Source organism: Mesoplodon bidens (genome assembly GCF_964165515.1).
Source record: "Mesoplodon bidens genome assembly, chromosome: 15".
NCBI lineage: Eukaryota > Metazoa > Chordata > Mammalia > Artiodactyla > Ziphiidae > Mesoplodon > Mesoplodon bidens.
The window spans coordinates 64,757,268-64,775,176 of NC_138171.1; the positions used below are offsets into that span (position 1 = coordinate 64,757,268).

At 49.2% G+C, this 17,909-nt stretch overlaps 1 protein-coding gene across 1 annotated transcript in view; it reads right to left on the reverse strand.

Annotated features, from left to right (window-relative positions):
• The window catches only part of PDPK1 (3-phosphoinositide dependent protein kinase 1), a 72,459-nt gene that overhangs the window by 8,949 nt on the left and 45,601 nt on the right, over positions 1-17,909 (reverse strand). Inside the window, exons 7-11 of the mRNA XM_081256836.1 lie at positions 13,726-13,801; positions 9,426-9,494; positions 9,093-9,189; positions 7,897-8,070; positions 5,953-6,170 (exon numbers count right to left, since the gene is read on the reverse strand). Of these exons, the coding sequence (XP_081112962.1) occupies positions 5,953-6,170; positions 7,897-8,070; positions 9,093-9,189; positions 9,426-9,494; positions 13,726-13,801 (634 nt within the window). The remainder of the gene's footprint in view (positions 1-5,952; positions 6,171-7,896; positions 8,071-9,092; positions 9,190-9,425; positions 9,495-13,725; positions 13,802-17,909) is intronic.

Below are 17,909 nucleotides of genomic sequence, written 5' to 3' on the forward strand. Positions count from 1 at the left end.
CAGCTGGGTTAACACGAAGGATGGTTTAAAACAGTAAATTAAACAAGAGAAGGAAAAAGAGAAGGGGCCAGTCATCTACGCTGAAAACAGAACAAGTCACCAAATACAAAGTAACAGACGTGACTACACGGGAACAAAAGGAATCTCTAACTACAAAAACAACCAAAATTCACATGAAAACAGGCTGGAGAAGATTTTCAGCAAATATTACCTATAAATAGTAAACATTTGTACTCTAGAGAGCATACATAAAGCAACATAAAAGGCTTAAAACCTTGAGAGAAAACTGAGAAAGGACACAAACTGGAAATGCCCAAAAGGGAATTAAGTGACCACAAATTCTCAATGGTTCTAAACAAAGAAAGGAAATCAAGCCCCAATTTTCAGGCGTTCTACTGGGGTGCACTGGGGTGAGGTGAACGCAGGCGGGGGCTGTGGAGTAGCATTCTCACCCTCACCACCACCACCGGCCCTGAAATGAGGAGGACTCGCTGAATACTGCAGTAATCCAGCTCCCAGGAATTCTAAGGAGGAAAAGAAAAACAAAAAGGAGGAGCACAAATGTTCACAGCAGTACTAGTCACATGAGTGAACGTGAAGCCAGGGAAGCAGGCGAGCCCCTTCCCAGCCCTGCAGAGGGAGGGGCCCAGCTATCTCCTGACAAGGCCTCCACCACACTCTCCCAGCTTGTCCCAAGAGACAGGAGAACCACGGGTGGCCCAGAGCGGGAAAGGCCAAAGCTGGGCTCCGACTGCACCCTGTGGCTGCGGTGAAACGAGCCCAGGAAGCAGGACGCAGAGTGGGTGGACGGAGCAGCCCGAGGCTCCACTGTTAGCATAAACACCCTGGTCCGTTCATTCAGTTAACTAACCAAGCAGCTTACAGACAGGTTACCAGTTATTGATCTACTTTGAAAAGCTTAAGAACTTAAAGGAATCATTTTGATCTTTTACTTCAGAAAGTCAATTCCCACCCTCCTGAAGAAAGCTCCCCAGGCCCCTGCCCCGCACGGGCACCTTCTTCTCTCTGGCAGGTGGTAGATGCCGTCTGCAGATTAAGCGCCGAAACCAGACCTAAGTCAGAGACACGCCTGATTCTCAACATGTAGGTAGCATGTAGTTAGCATGTAGTTAGTGTGTAGACAGGGCTTTAACACAGCCTCGCTTTCTCACACAGCCTCTGGCTCCCACCATTCAGGCAACAGCTGTCACTGACTCTGTACAGATGTCAACACGGGGGCTGAGAGTCTCACAACTTTCCCACCATCATTTCACAAGGGGTAACCGTGTAAAACCCCCCACTTTTTTTGATTCCAAAGCCAGTTCTCTTCTCCTCACCCTCTCCCATCCCACCCAAACCCCGAGAAGACCAACCTCAAGGATATAAACCTGAGGCCACCAGCAACTGTGGGCCATTTCAGGAGAGCCGAGTGAGTCTGCCAGGGCCCGAAAGGCTCTACAACCACCTCGGGCGGGCTATCCACGCTGGGCTTCTAGGCAGGTGAGGGAGGACCACATGAGCACGGCCAGTTTGCTCTAAAATGCCACCTCTCAACCCTTCAGGTCTCAGGACCCCTTTATACTCTAACTTTATGGAAGACCCCAAAGAGCTCTCCTTCATTTGGGTTAGATGCATCGATACTTATGTATAAGAAATTAAAACAGGCATTTTCAAATATTTAATTCATTAAAAAATAAATCCATTCCACATTAACATAAATGATTTTTTAATTTTAAAAATAATTTCTTTCGAAAATGAAGGTAATTAATGAGAAGCATGACACTGCTGTACACTTTGCAAATCTCTTTAACATCTGGCTTCACAGAAGAGAGCTGGATTTTCACATCTGCCTCTGCCTTCACTCTACTGTGAACATGCTGTCCAGGCTGAAGTACACAAAGAAATCATAAGAGTATTTTAATAGCCTTTTTAGATATTTGTGGGCATTCTTCTTTGATACTACACCAAAACTCCAGAAGTGTAGTTTCTTAAACGTTAGCTGCCATGTGGAATCTGAATCCCCAAGAATGAATTTTTCATACTTTTGACATTAGAATCCACCAACCTACCTTGCACTTTGAATAGATCTTCTGCCCTTATATGATTTTACAGCACCAAACATTGGTCATCTGGAAATAGTGGTTCGCTGAGTTATGGAGATCTTCCAAATGTTGACAAATTTCATTCTATGATATCAACAAATCAACTCATAAATATTGCTACCTTTCTCCCCAAAAAGTCCGTAAATATTGGGAAGATGTTAAGCTCACAGTGATGAATAAAGTTTCCCACAATTCTAATTTTCACTTGAAGGTTTTGATTTTATCATTGGTAACAAACACCAGCAGTTGTCTTCCTTGAAGTGACAGGCTCATTCCAGTCATTTTCCAGAAAAATGTTGGTCAAATAGCCAAGCCTGAACAACCAGTTTGTCAGTCAAACCTTCCAGTGAAAATGGTCTTCCATGAAAAGAGCAGCTCCTTCAGCTCCCAGCACAAACCACCACACAGCGCTTTTCTTGAGGTAGCCGTCACCCTGGAGGTGCAGAAGTGCTTTATGCGTACTTCCCTTTTCGTTCTACAGCACATTAATTAAATCAATCATCTTCAATGACCACTCCTAAGTGAAGCTGGCTTGTTGTCTTTTCCTCTGCCGCTGTGATCGTGTGGCTGTGAAGAGCCGGCTCTTCTCGTACCTCCTGGTGCCATGGCAGGGATTCATGACCTGGCACTGACAGTTTTACCCACCGTTGCTCCTGCACCATCACTGCACATGTCAACAGTTTGTTTCAGAACTGTGAAATTCAAAAGAGGTGCTCAACACGGACTGTCTCAACACAACCTGTGCTTTCTGCCAAGCACTTAGGTAAAAGGTAAAAGAACCATCTTTCTTTGATGGTAAGTTGGGGTGAACACCAGACGTATATACAAGTAAAGCAGTGAGTGTAGTCCCGTCTGTAGATTCATCCACTTGGAAGGCAAAAAAACAATTTGGAGGTAGAGATACCAACTCACTCCCTGTGTCCTCCGCAGCCACATCTTTAATCCAGAGAGTCCTGTATCGTATCGTGGACCACCGTTGTGGCCGGGATTCCTCTCAGTGGCTCTCATCTGCATCAATGGCATTCACTCAGCAGGGTCAATGGCCCGAGGCTCTTCAGCCTCCCAGCACTTGTGTGACTCCTCCCGCCGCCCCACTTAACTCCTCGGGTAAGGCGCTCCAGAGGCTTTCTGACGTTTGGCTCTGAAAGAGTTCATCACGTGTACACTTACAATATTCAATTCCTGTATCTTTAAAATTCTGAATGACTGGTCTCTAAATGATGCTGCAACTTAACTGGCACCAAAATAGTATGCAAAGACATTCTGTTCATAGACACAACACAACAAGGTATTCACATCTATAAAGCCAGGGAAAGACAGCCTTTTGTCCTATTTCTGTTTCATATTTACAGTTTTGCCTAGTTTCTCTGGAGTGGATTCCTTCCTTCCTTCCATGAGTCAGAGAACCCAGTGTCTTCTTTTTGCATCTTTAGACTGAGGTGATGCTACTGTGGGTGGGAAAGCAAGTCTTCTCCCTTTTTAAGTCAATGATCTATACTCAAATATGAAAAACATATAAATGTTCTTTTGTTTTAGAATATATCATTAAAATCTAAAATAGGGCTTCCCTGGTGGCGCAGTGGTTGAGAGTCTGCCTGCCGATGCAGGGGACGCGGGTTCGTGCCCCGGTCCGGGAAGATCCCACATGCCGCGGAGCGGCTGGGCCCATGAGCCATGGCCGCTGAGCCTGCGCGTCCGGAGCCTGTGCTCCGCAACGGGAGAGGCCACAACAGTGAGAGGCCCGCGTACCGCAAAAAAAAAAAAAAAAACAACAAAATCTAAAATAAGTTTCAGATAGAAATTATTAAAGTTCTTGAGAAATTTTTAAATAATATTGCCAAACAACTCAAAATATACTTACTTCTTCACTGTGTTTCCATGTGGGCACAGGAAAAATTTCAGGATTGCAAAGCGGTAAATTACTCGATGATAGGAAGTTACAATAATTATAGGAGGTATAGCTGAAAATAGCTAGTAAGAGCCCAGCAGAAATACTGAGAACTTATTAATGTCTAAAAGTGCACATATTTACACCATAAAGCTACTTCTTTAGAAGATTCAAAAGACAGAAAACACAAATTCCATTAGCTGTCAAAGCAATGTCATCCTACAGTGTGTAGCTTCTGAAAAACTCCACTGTACATTCATAGAAAATAAAAGTAGAAAAGCAAATACCATCTTAGTATTATTACAGAATCATTATTATGGTCCATGGGCCAGGCATTGAGAATCACCGTTCTAAAGAATGTGCCTGAGGGATCTCCACTGACCAAATGAGAGATGCCTTAAAGCTTTCCACAGTCGTCAGCTTCCAAATGGGATTGAATTGGGAGGAAAGGGAAAAGAGCTCGAAAAAAAGAGTGGGTGAGAGGTTGCAGGGCCTGACCGGCCACCAGTTGCTCTGCCCTGCCCGGAACCGTAGGCTGAAGGGCCCGGGCTGCCCAGGGCCTCTGAAAACGCCCCGGGCGAGGCACATGGGCCTTCTGAGTAGCCACCCCCATACCAGCAATAGTGTTTCTTGGCCGTGCTCTGCACCCGCCCAAGCCTGTGGGGAGGACACAGCAGGCCCTTCTCAGGGATCACAACCTGGCGCATGGACCTGCTCAGAGCAGGGCGCCCAGAAGGAGCCCTTCCCTCCTGCTCGGTAAACGTTAGGGCTCCTCGGAACACCAATGCAGGGAACATAAGCCCCCAAGAACTGGAGATTGTTTCAGCTGGCCAAGAGATACACTCACTTTTCTAGAGATGATCTTTTTTTTTTTTTTTTTGATGTGGACCATTTTTAAAGTCTTTATTGAATGTGTTACAGTATTGCTTCTATTTTATGCTTTCATTTTTTGGCCACGAGGCATATGGGATCTTAGCTCCCCGACCAGGGATCACACCCACACCCCCTGCATTGAAAGGCGAAGTCTTAACCACTGGACCACCAGGGAAGTCCCTAGAGACAATCATTTCTAATTGTACAAAATCCTAGCCTCATCCACCCGTGACTTTTCCTCTGTGTCCCCCACCCCCATTCCTCCACACAATGGCGCCCATGTCCAGGTGGCCTCTCTTCCTCTAAACCTCCTTCCCCACCCCCAACCCAGGCTCCTCTCTGCTTGTGCAAAAGGTGAAACCATAAAAATGCTTGAAGAAAATGTCTAGGTGGAGAAGCTCTTCTCAACAGGACCAAGATGGAAAGCAGAAAATAAACACACAAACAGGTTCAACTTTGTAAGAGTCTGCAACTCTCCCCACCAAAAAATGCACAAATAGAATGAAGAGATAAACTGAAAAAAAATGTTCGCAAAATAAACAGAGAAATAGTCTTCGTATCTATGGCTCTGAAAAGTCAATTTTAGAAAGATGCAAAACATACAAGAAAAAAAGAGTCAAAGGATACAAATGAACCTCAAAAAATAAATACAAATGGCCAATAAACATGGAAGATGTTTGCCTCGATAAGAACACAAACGCCAATCACATGGGTCCACTGTTAGAGCATCTGAACGCTCCAGGGCAGAAAAGGCTGTTGGGCAGTGGTTATTTAAATCATGGTGAATCCAGGTCTCAAAACGGTTGCTGGCGTGCCTGGCCTGCCAAGTCCCAAGGGCCAGAGCCCGGAGGGTCCCAAACCCACTCACCCCCCAGACAGCTCTCCAAACACCCACTTCCAGTTGGACATTTTGAGAGTCCTCATTTACAGAAAGGCAGCTGTGTGAGGCGGAAGGGAGCAGAGCCTTTACAGCAGTGGTGACGAAGGTAGGACGCCCAAGCTCTGTCAGTTACCACGGCTGGCGTTCATCCCCGCGCGTTCCACCCTGCGTTTCTAAATGGAGCACTGCTTACAGCTGTATGTTCTTACCAAGGGTTTCCGCTGGCCTGCTTCTCCAATAACAACCTCTTCTCTTCTTCAGAAAACTGTAAGTCCAGTTCAAAAGAATTAGTGTCCAGGTCGTGGATATACTGCTCGATGTTGCTTCCCACCCTCTGGGGCAGCCCCGCGTCCGCGGCGGACAGGGAGTGGGAGGAGGAGGACGACGACACCTGCATGCAGCCGAACTGGCTCAGGAGATTGTCGTACTGCACAGAGAAGAGGGAAAAGTGAGAACAGCGCCTGGACTTCCCTCCGGTCCAAAGATCCAGACACACTCTGACCTATCGTACACCCAGCAAGCTCTCAGCCCGAAGGCCGTGGGAGACGAGTCGCCGACACGCAGCCCAGCTTTCTCCTCTACTACACAGCTGACCACCAGCCTCAGGCTGGATCCAGCCTGCCCTGTGTCCCCCTTCTGATGGCAATGTCAGAAGCTGTTCGCCCCAGAGAGGAGTTTATCCTCAGTCTTAACCTACAGGAAGGGGAGGCCCGGGACCTGCGGCCTGCTGGCCTCTTTGAGCCCTGTGCTGCCCTGGAGGATCAGGATTAAGATGGCAACACTTGAGTACCGAGAAGCCAGAGCTCTCAACGTGGCAAACATGATGGAACAGCAGACAGAGGGCCTGCAACAGACACTCAAGAGTGCGCACACGGCCCACGAAGCCAGGCTCCTTGGGCACCGAGACCTGAGACAACCAGGGCCCCAGTGGCTCCCTCAGAGCCTGGCCAGCAGAGCGTGCTGCTCCCCTGGCATACCCCTGCCAAAGGCCCTGGGGACCCCGCCCGTGCCTGCTGGCCATGACCCCAGAACAACATCAGGGCCCAAGGGCCTGGTCGGCAACTAGGGCCGAGGGAGGGAGCCCTTTGCAGTCTGCACACGCAGAGGCTGTGGACAGCCGTGACCACTGAGGTAGGGAAGCAAGTCAGGGGGGAGCACAGATGGCACTCCACATCTGGCTCAATTCAAGTCTGGGCATAAAGGATATTTTAGGGCAAAAAAGGGAGGGATGTGTTGCTTAAAACAGTAGGTAGGAGACATAGGGGGCTCTTGATCTCCAAGAGGTGATGCCAGTTGTAATTTTAACTTAGCCTTGGTTGACTTATACGTGAACTCTAGAATTCCTCGGTCAACTGAGGCGGAACTCTATATATGATAACTGGTTACAATAAGCCACAATGACAGAAATCATACCAGAAATATGGACTATGGCTGATAATCAAAACACCTGACATTACATGTAAATATGGGGGTCCTGGTGGAGGGTGACCTGAAAGTGGTGACGGACACACTGCAGCTCACCATCCTCCTTGGCCCATTTCTGCATGTTTCACACCGTCCATAAGGAAAGTTTAAAGGACAAAGTATACTGAAGACCCTATGTCTGAGCTTCCCTCGGAACCCAGGGTGCCTCATCCCTCGGGCCTGCACCCACTGTCCCGCTTGTACCAGGCACTAAGAGCCGACAGTGACCAGTGTCCATCCTCAACACTACATCCCCCAAAAGTTCAAAACAGCAGCAGCACCCTGGCATTCTCTGGGAAATACCAGAGGCATTCCGGAATGTCTTCAGATACAAAATTATAAGGACATCAGCCAAAACCGGAAAACAGAAGCCCACCAGCAGAATCAGTGCCCAGGCTCTGGTTCGACCCCTTTGGGCAAAAATTAACTAGAGGAAATGAGAAAGGGATGCATGCACCTGGCGATCTGCACTCGGGGCAGACATAAGCCTCTTCGGCCCCAGTCTCAGTGAGGGACTCAGACTCGGGCCACAGAGTGTTCACTGCTCCTCCCCCTCCACGGATCTACACTGGCTCCCCCTTTAGCCACTCATCCTACCACCTGGGGTCCCTGGCCCTGCCCAGAGGAGCCACTTCCCAGGCAGGCCGGCAGGACCCATCTCGGCCCTGGTGCGCTGGCAATTGGCTTACATTGCCGTAGCAGTCCTCATCATCTTCCGACATGGCCGGTAAATAAGCTGTGAGCTTCGGAGGCGTCTGGTGATGCAGGTTCTCCCACGTGATGGACTCAAAGAACGGATGAGCTTTCAGAGGGCCGTACCCTTCCATTTCTTCACAGCCTAATCGCTTTGTGGCATCTAAAACCTTAAATAGAAGTCAGGTCAGCGTCGGGGTTAAAAAGTAATTCTGACAAAAAAAATTATTTCTGAGTAGTTCTTCTCAATTCTTGGGATCTCCTGGAAACAGGAAGGGCACGGTGTGCTGGGGGCAACTGAGTCACCGTGGGGGGTGGGGGGTGGCCACGCGCAGCTTTCACTTCTCCGGAGTCTCTGCCCCTCCCCCAACAGGTGAAAATGAATCACAACATCAAAAGTTAATGAATAGCAGCAAGTATTCTCTTAAAATCCTAAAACAGGAAAAAGAGGAACTCACTGGCTTTAATAAGAGAATGAAGAGTTTACGTGAACAGGAAGCTTTCACAGATGGGGAGTAAAGGGCCTTGGGTCCCACCTGCACGTGGTCTCAAAGGGCCCCACAGCCAGTTCCTCCAGAATTCGGCTGCGCCCCCAAGACCCACAGAGGATCCAACGCACTCCCCCACTGAGGGGACAGACACACAAGGGACAGGTGGGAAGAGGCTGACTGACCCTGCTCCCCCAAATCAAGTGAATGGAAGGTCTGGAGCCAAAACACATCAGGGAAAGGGACACTATAGTTTCTAGAACATAAACAGACACTCCCTTCCTGGGTAAATCTGTTTACCTTTGCTATATAACTTGGGTTGATCTCTAGCACCTTCATGTAGCTGACTCTAAAGCTGATACTCACAGATGTCGCTAAGTAGAATTTACAGCCACCTGACACTGCAGCATGCCGAGCTGCTCCAGCATCTGGTAACTTAAAATGGTGTGTGTGTTGATGAGCAAATGCAAAGTGATACAGTAATTTCCTATCTTATTAAGCTCAGGAATCAGGCACTTGGAAACTGAAAAGGCCTGACGGGATGAGACTGAAGATATGCATCTACCTACAATCACTATCAGCCCTAAAATGCCCTTTTATTAAACATAGGTGCCTCCAAGGAAAGGCCCTCTGACCACAAGTTCAGAGGGACTCAGGGTGTGGCTACTGGATCATCCTACCAGAAGAAAATTCGAAATAATTACCAGAAGTTTTTCCACAAGATCTCTTGCCTTAGGAAAGAACTTTTCAGGAAAGTCATATTCCAACTTAATGATCTTCTGAAATATAAGATATTCATTTCTGTAAAATAAGAAAAGCCATCATTCTGGGCAGGGTCACACAAACCTCCCCAGTACAGAGCTGTACTTTCCTGGGACAGCCATCTCCCTCTCTCCCCAGAGAGCCACCATGTTCACTAAAGAGCCGTGATAAAAAGTTCCCCCCACCCTGCCCTAACCCTGGGACTGCCCCCTCCCACTTCTCTGTCAGGCTGCTGCGAAGGGCTAGGAGCGGGGTGTGGGGTGTGGGTCTCTTACCCAGCTCGGAACGGTGGCAGTCCTGCCACAAGCTGGTATATTATGCATCCAAGAGCCCAAAGGTCTGAACTTTGAGGGGAAAAACAAAGAAGAATGACATTTGTAACATTTCAGTAGCGAGTATGGTTCATTTCCATCCTGTCTACTCACACCACCCATTTCAGCCTCTGATCTATTTCTCACCTTTAAAACCACGTCAGTGTGAGGGTGGAAACCTGCTCTGGGCTCCCCTTGAGGGGGCCTCTCTGCGGATCCAGGACCAGAGGATCCCCCACACACACAGCAGGCACTGCTGGGCCAGGCTTGGTGCCTTGCTCAGGGGCAACCAACGACCTCACAGGCCCGGTCTGGTCCTGGCCAGAGAGCAGCGGTCACTCCTGACTACAGCAAACACTGACCAAAAAGCCCCTTCTTCCAGTGCCAGGGGCGAGGGCAGGGGCACTGGCAGGTTAGTACAGCTGAGTCTCAGATTCTCTCACAGCTCACTGTTTACCCCCAGGACACAGACGCGAGCTCACGTATGCCAAGGAGCCAAATCACAGTCCACAGGATGCGCACAAAGCAAGCTTTCACTTTCCCTTCTTGGACTCACTGTGCAAAGCCCTGCCCCTCCTTTATGAACATTTTAATTATATATTTTTTAAAATTTTATTTTTATTTTTGGCTGCATTGGGTCTTCGTTGTTGTGCGTGGGCTTTCTCTAGTTGCGGCGAGTGGGGGCTACTCTTCATTGCGGTGCATGGGCTTCTCGTTGCAGTGGCTTCCCTTGTTGCGGAGCACAGGCTCTAGGAGCGCGGGCTTCAGTAGTTGTGGCACGTGGGCTCAGTAGTTGTGGCTCGCGGCTCTAGAGCACAGGCTCAGTAGTTGTGGCGCGTGGGCTTAGTTGCTCCATGGCATGTGGGATCTTCCCAGATCAGAGCTCAAACCCGTGTCCCCTGCATTGGCAGGCGGATTTTTAACCACTGCGCCACCAGGGAAGCCCTTAATTATACATTTTAAAGGAAACACACTACGGTTCTGAATTTCCCTAAGTCTTTTCCAGAACCAGCTGGCAGGGACCCTGGAAGGGCTGCTCTGCTCACCACCCTCCTTCCCTCCTGCTCCTGTTTTTTCTCTCCCCTCAGTGCATCTCAGAGTTCACGGCTGAGAACTACTTTGCATATTTTATTTCCTCTGTAAATTTGCATTCTATTCCCAGCTCAGTCCTATGAAAGCATCAAGACGCAACTTGCCCTGCATGGCCAACTACCTCCCCGCAAGCCCTAAATGTACGGAGGGCTCATGCGTTGCTGGATACAGTCAGTTTCTGGAAGAGGCCACAGCTTGGCATTCTGGAAGATGAAATCGTAGGTCGTGGGTGGAGACAACAGGCCAATTACAGTGCTGGGGGCCTTGGGTGAAGGCTCTGTCCTCGGACCCATATCACAGCACCACTGGCCCGGGGTAGACGAAGCACTTGATGTGGGTGAAAAATGCCACAGATCAGAAATCTGAGTCATAACACACAGATGGAGTGAAGGGCATGTTAAAAATGAACGTACATTCTACTCAGTAACTAGTTCTTATACTTGGTTTTCTCTGCTGTTTAGTGTAGTTAAAATGGGGAGCTACAAGAGAAAAACGCCAACAGAAAAGTATCGGCCTTTCCATGTGGCAGTGGCCAGAGAGGAGGGGCAGGGCTGTGGGGTGGGGCTGCCTCTGCTGCTTTCACAGGTCATCTCCAGGGAGTGGGACTGCCAGCAGAACGGCTTCTGGGCTAACTTTCCACAGGTATCTTGCCATTTAAAATGTTTTTTAATACAATGAAAACTAAAGGGGGAAGCCAGTGTAACATTTCTGGAAAGCAGTATGCACCCATGATTTTTTAAATGCTCAGTTAAACCAAGTGACTCTACTTCTTGAAATTCAAAGAGGAACGTGGGGCATCCCTGGCAGACTCTCCAGCTGAACAGGCAGGAGGGCCCTTCTTCCCCAGCGCAGGGCATGCCGCACGTAGAGGCACACCAGGCTGTGCCCAATATATGAAAACTACTTCAACGTCTTTAACAGTAAAGGAAAAGCTCAATGAACTACAATGAATTCATATGTTGGAAAATCACACAGCTGTTAAAAGATTTCTGCCAATAATGTTAGTGATATGGGGAAATGTTCATCATATAATCAAAGGGAGCAGGATTCAAAACTGGTTATTCAGTATGATTCCAGTTGTATAAAAATTATGTAAACACATTTAAAACACACAGAAAAAAGTAGCTGGAAAGAAACACATACCCAATCATTATCTGTGACTACAAGTGGGTTGGAGACTATGAGTGTTTTTTTGGCTTTTATTGTTTGTTTGTTTTATTTTGGCCACCCGGACTGTGGGATCTCAGCTCCCCACCAGGAACTGAACCTGGGCCTCAGCAGTGAAAGCGCCGAATCCTAACCCCTAGACCACTGGGAAACTCTCTACTTTTTTTTTTTTTATTCTCCATATTTTCTAAGCATTCTTTATAATGAATAAGTATTATTTTTAGAATCAGGAAAAAATTCTTAACTATTTTTAAAATAAGTATCACATGACTTTAAAAATTAAAAGCATAAAAAGGCACCCAGTGAGGTCTCGCTCACAGCCCTAACCCTTACCCCCACCACAGATAACCAGTTATCCATGGCTTGTATATCCTTCTTGAGGTTTAAATGCACAGACAAGTGACTCTGGGTGGCCACTCTGTGTCTTCCTTCTCTCACTCAGTAGAGCCTGGAGACCTTCCTCCGTTAGTACGAAAGGAATCCCTCTTCCTGAAAGTAAACCCCAACTTGAGGAAAAGCTAGTTCTTAGGCAGCAGTGACACACACTTGGAGAAGCTGGCCCAGTGCACCCACCACCTGGAGGAGGGTCTCTCAGCCTGGGCCCTGTGGGCATCTGGGACCCCTCATCCTCGCTGGGGGGCCATTTCTACACTGCAGAATGTTGGGCAGCGCCCTTGGCTCCACCCATTCCCTCCCCATCCCCGCCAAGTTGTGACACCAAAACTGTGTCTAGACATGGCCAGATGTCCCCTGGCAGGCAGAACTGTCCCAGCTGGGAAGCCCTGACCTACAACAGCATCTGGCCCACAGTGAGAGCTCAAAGTCTGTTGGTTCAATAAGAGTAGAAAACAAAAAGCAAAACAAAAACAAAAAAAGCCCAAAGAGCCCAGCAACTGCTAAGATGCCCAAGCTTAATTTTTCTGAATATCCTTCCAACTGTCATGTTTGTGCCCTGTGGCTCCACCCCCTAAAGAGGTTTTAAAAAGCCGTCAGGCTCAGAAACACAGAGCTGCTGTGCCCAGAACCATCACTCCTCTGCTGCCCTGGCAGTCGCTTGTCACTTTAGGAAGGCGGCCCCTTGCAGCCTGCCAGTGCACAACACTGACCGTGTGGGCCTCTGTCAGCTCCAGCGATGGTCCCAGTGGGTTGAGTGTCTGGCCCAGGGCAGGAAGAATCCAAAGAAAAGCTTCAACCACAGAACTTGTCATCCCCAAACTCTGAAAGCCTAGGTTCTACTGCCGCCTCTCCGTCTTCTACCTGCCTCGTGTCCATCCAAGACAGCACCCCAGACTTCTCCCAGCTCCTAGCCATCGGCACCCCCACCTGCTGTACCTCCACTGCCCAACTGCCCTGCCACTGACCCTCTCCACTCTCTGGACCTCCACTCTTGTGAACACAATATCCCACCCCCTGCACTTCTCATTTTCACAACTGAGGACTCCACCAAGGTCCTCAATCCTGTGGCCACCACTGGGCCTGCCCCCTGTAGTGCTGGTTGGGCCCCTACTGGGAAACTGGCCCAGTCCTGTCCTCTCCCACAGACGCTGCCTTCTGGGCCTGTCCTGCACTCTGCAGAGCACGTTACACTGAACAGTTAACGTGCAGCTGCTGCCACAGCCAGGGTGCCTGAGCCGGAGGTGGCACTGTGGCACCAATGGTCCCGGGGCTCTGGGACACAGCAGGAAGCCTCGAGTCACTAATACAGACCTGCCGGCCACAGTACTCCCCACTGAATAGTTAGTTGTTTAGTTGTTCCTGAAGGAACAAGATCAAATCTCGAAGCATAAAAGCAACAACCACCCCAGGAAGTATAAGTAGTAACAAAGTAGCACACAGGTTATCAAAGGAAAGATGCTGGTTAAAAGACAAAAGGCTAACTTCTTCCAAAGTAGGCTTGGCTATGTAAAGGCCATGAAAGGCACTCTCTTAACTATTAATTTCACCTGAAAAAAATACCAACTACTTTAGAGAAAAGAGAATTATGGATCAGATGAAAACAGGTTACCTTTTACAGGCCGATTTCTCTGTGAGCAGCTCTGGAGAAACATACTGGGCTGTTCCTACAAACGAGTTGGCCCTGGCTGATGAGAAGAGGGAAAAGGGTAAAGTTCATGCTGAGACAGAGCATTTTCCACAGTGGACGCTGCACAGTCGGTGTTCATCTCTCGGGAAGCCACCGTCACCTGAGATCAGACTGTACACTCCCAAGAACAGGACTTGTCAGGGGCCCTCCCATCACACCCCTTCTTGGACCCGCCCCTTCGAGGGCTGGCTTCAAGGTCGCCTGCTCAGCAACACCAGCCCTGACTGCCAGGGCAGCACCTCCTAGACCCCTCCCTGCCTTTCGCCAACACACCTGAGTGGCCCTCGCCCAGCGTGCTGTCAGCTGGGAGCATCTTGAGGACAGGGGCCTTGTCTGTTCACAGCTGGACCTCTGGTGCCTAAAACAGCCCTGGACACACACAGAATGTGGAAAGGACTGGATCTCCCGCAGGCTGCACGCAGGGCAGGGATACCCTCTCCTCATAACAAACAGCTCAGGCAGGTTAGGGACTACGAGAGGAATAAGACTCGGGCGTCACGGCCAGAGACCCTTTGCAACAGTCTGCCACCTCCAGTACTGGATTGTGCCAAGTTCAACTGCAGACTTGTGGGGTCTGGCTGCTGGACCCACCCATCACTGCCGCAAGGAGGCATGACACCCACGTCACCCTAGTAGGTCCTCAGGGGCTCATCAGTGGCCAGGCAGCCCTGACAGAGCAGCACTGTGGGCACAAGCCAGCCTGCCCACCCCCCACCCCCCGGTGCCAATCCAGAGGTATCCCCCGCGGAGCACCCTCTGGCATCGGGGACAGAACAGCTGCTTTCAGCCTTGCCCACGACCAGAGGACACAGGATTGGGGATTCCCGTGTGAGAGCCGCCCACCATCTGAGGACAAACCACTACTCTAAGGAGCACGTGAAGTGCTGGGTCACCTCCACTGATTGATTCACTGGGGACACCCATGGCACTGGCACCCAACTGCCTCCCACGACCTTCCACGATTGCGCTGCATAACCAGACTCGGTAACCTGCTTTGAACGGCTGCCAGCGAGGCTCTGGTCCTGCTCAGACTGCCCTTCCCACGACCAGGTCCCTGCACGGCAACCCGGGGCACGTGCAGGACACAACACCACAGCTCAACACCACTGTGCTCCAGACAAACAAGACCCTTTCACCTAGCCTGACCTTCTACAGATCAAGCTGTCCCTTTCCTCAACATCTTTAATAATCTGGGCTAGAAATTACTTGTCTCCATGGACAAATTTTCCTGAACTAACTTAGAAAGTGTACTGGGTAAAACATTACACCAATATACCTACCACTGAGAGGTCTCTGGCCCTTCAGGATCACTTCTGAAATCAGGCAACACTAAAAACTGTAACAGACCCCTGGTGAAGGGGCCTGCCTGTTGGCCCCACTCTCTCAGCTGTGGACAACTGGGCCCCCGGGACATCTGGTAATGCCTGGAGACATCTCTCGCTGCCACAATGGGGGCAGGAAGGGGCTGCTGTCACCTAGTGGGTAGAAGCCAGGGATACAGCTAAGTATCCTGCAGGGCACCAGACAGCCCCAAAGCCAAGAATTCTCCAACCCTAAACTCCCCCAGCGGCTTGGCTGTGAAGCCCTGGGTGGCCTCCTTGGGACAGCACTCTGCCCAGACATGAGCACCTGCCCTCCAAAGACCCGGCTCTAAACACAGCAGGAGCAACTCACTCAGTTCTGGGATGTTCTAGAGGAGGGAGAGCTGGGGAAGGGAGGATGGCTGACACTTCCTTCTTTTTCGTCTTTCCTTCTCAAAGTCAACCACCCTGCTACACAAAGTGCTCCAGTGTGGGGAAAGTACCCTTCTCTTCCTGCACTGACTGAAGGCTCTGTACTGGGCACCTCAACTTAGGCCTGACTCAGAAATAACTTGACAGGGTACAGCCACCTGCAGTAAAACACGACAGACATATGCTTTGTCTGTCTACAGCTGTATTCTTTACAGTGTATGGCTATAAACAACACAACACCAGAATTAAAATGCAAAAGAAACCCAGGGCCCATGGCCACACCAATTCAGCATGCAATGGTCTGCTGTGAGGCAGGCCCACTGGCCGTGGTGGCCATCGGCTCCCCATCTGCCATCCCTGGGGTGGGAAGCCAGCAAGGCTCCCCATACGGCAGACTTCCTAATTGTGGGTCCAACAGCCCCCAAAGGCAGATGCCTAAAAAACACAGACAAGGCCGACATGCTGCATCTTCCCCATGTGTTCCCAGATGCGGTCTCCGTCCTTCTCTGTGCCCTGGAGCCAGCAGGAACCCCCAGTGGGAGACAGGAGAGAGATGGAGATTATTCCTCCTGGCCAACCCCCAGGCCACAGCTCTCTCCCACCACAGAGGCCCCCCGCCTCAGGTGCTGGTCCCTCCCACCTGCCCTCCCAGGGCCGAGGGGCTCTCTATCCCGCTGCGGAAGTCCAGCTTCCTTGGGCCCTGCTGTCTGTAACTGGTCCCCTAGGTCAGCTACTCTCCTGTAGAGACTTCTCAGCCACATTTGCATCCTTCCAGGACCCTGACAGCCGAGAACACTGAAGTGATTCAACAGAGGAAGAAAACAAATCAAGAGCTAAAACCAAGTGAAACCATTCAACCTTACAATGAATCAAAGAAATGTTAATGAATACAATAGCCTATCAAATCAGCAAAGATAAAAAAGAAGGAAAATGCACAGTATTGGCAAGGATTTGAAGAGGAAAACCTCACAGTGCTACTGGTGGGAATGTGAAATGCTGCTGACTTTGGGGGAGCAATTTTCCAAAAAACATCAAAAGCCATACAGGACAGGCTTGCTCTCCGACCCAGCAATTCATTTCTGGCACCTGATCCTCCAGGACGGAGCCAGCACAGATGGCAGGGCCATGACACAATCCTTCGGGGGCCAGGCTTCAACTCGATACTTCACCTGTTCAGTGTTTCTGTTCTTCATAATAATTGTGCATTACTTCCGTGATTTATATTTTTAAGTGCTATTATTTAAAAGTTCTAGAAATATATTTTTATATGGAAAGATATGTATTACACATAATTAAATAATTCAGGCCATCACACAGTATGCAGAGGTATCTGTGCTTTTAAATAGCTACATTATGCACAAAACAAAGTGGACGGGAGACACACACACACCGCATGGCTGGGCTTTAAAGAGCAAATCGTGATGGTATTAGGACTGTGTGCTGCTGCTGCTGCTGCTGTAAGCTTTCTGGGCCTGCGTCTGCTTGTCCCCCACAACACCTGCTGCTTCCTCTTCCCCAGGAGCCTATGTCCACCTTCTTAAAGGGACTCCCAAGTCCCTGGGGATACAGAGTCACCCCCTTAGAAAGGAGCTCTTTCACTAGTCTAGAGATGAATGAATTCTCTGGAGTGTGGAAAAGAATAACTGTCCTCAGAATGATGTTCTAAAGACATAAAATAATATCTGTAAGACTATACATAATGAAAGTATCAAAATATTAAAGTAATAAATATGCAATATACTAATGTTTTTTTTTTAAATTAATGCACCAACAAGATCTGGCAGCAGGTCTATTAATACAGTAATTCTGAAGCAGCGATGAGCATAAACAATAGATCAAGAATCTGTGACGACTGTGACAGGACATGAAAACATCTGTGATTTCTAATGACACAGATGTTTGTTGCCTACCTTCATAACTGAAGGAGATGCTCGATTTCACCAAAGGGTTAGTGAAAGCAAGTAATTTTCTCCTCTCCCACTTCACAAATGGCAGACTTCTATCTGTGACACCAGGGTAAGAGCCTGAGAGTGCATTAGAAAGCCACAGAGATAATCTAGTTACCTCCCCCTGTAAACTCAGAGATTAGCCAGAGGTCAAAATTCTCCAGCTATTGGAAAATCAAGGCCCACAAGCCACTGTTGGCTTATGCTGCCTCCTTTAGGCCACTGACCCACTCAACAGGAGGCCAAAAGGTCAGGGTAAAGAAGGGTTTGGGCTGGGTTGTTACCTCCACCCTCAAAGTGGTTCAAATAAACGGGCCAGCACCCTGGGCTGAGGACCACTCTGGCCACCACAGATCTGCAGGTCAGACTGTGAGATGCCAGTGGGGACGGACGGACCTGACATGCTCCTGAGGTCAGAACACTCTCT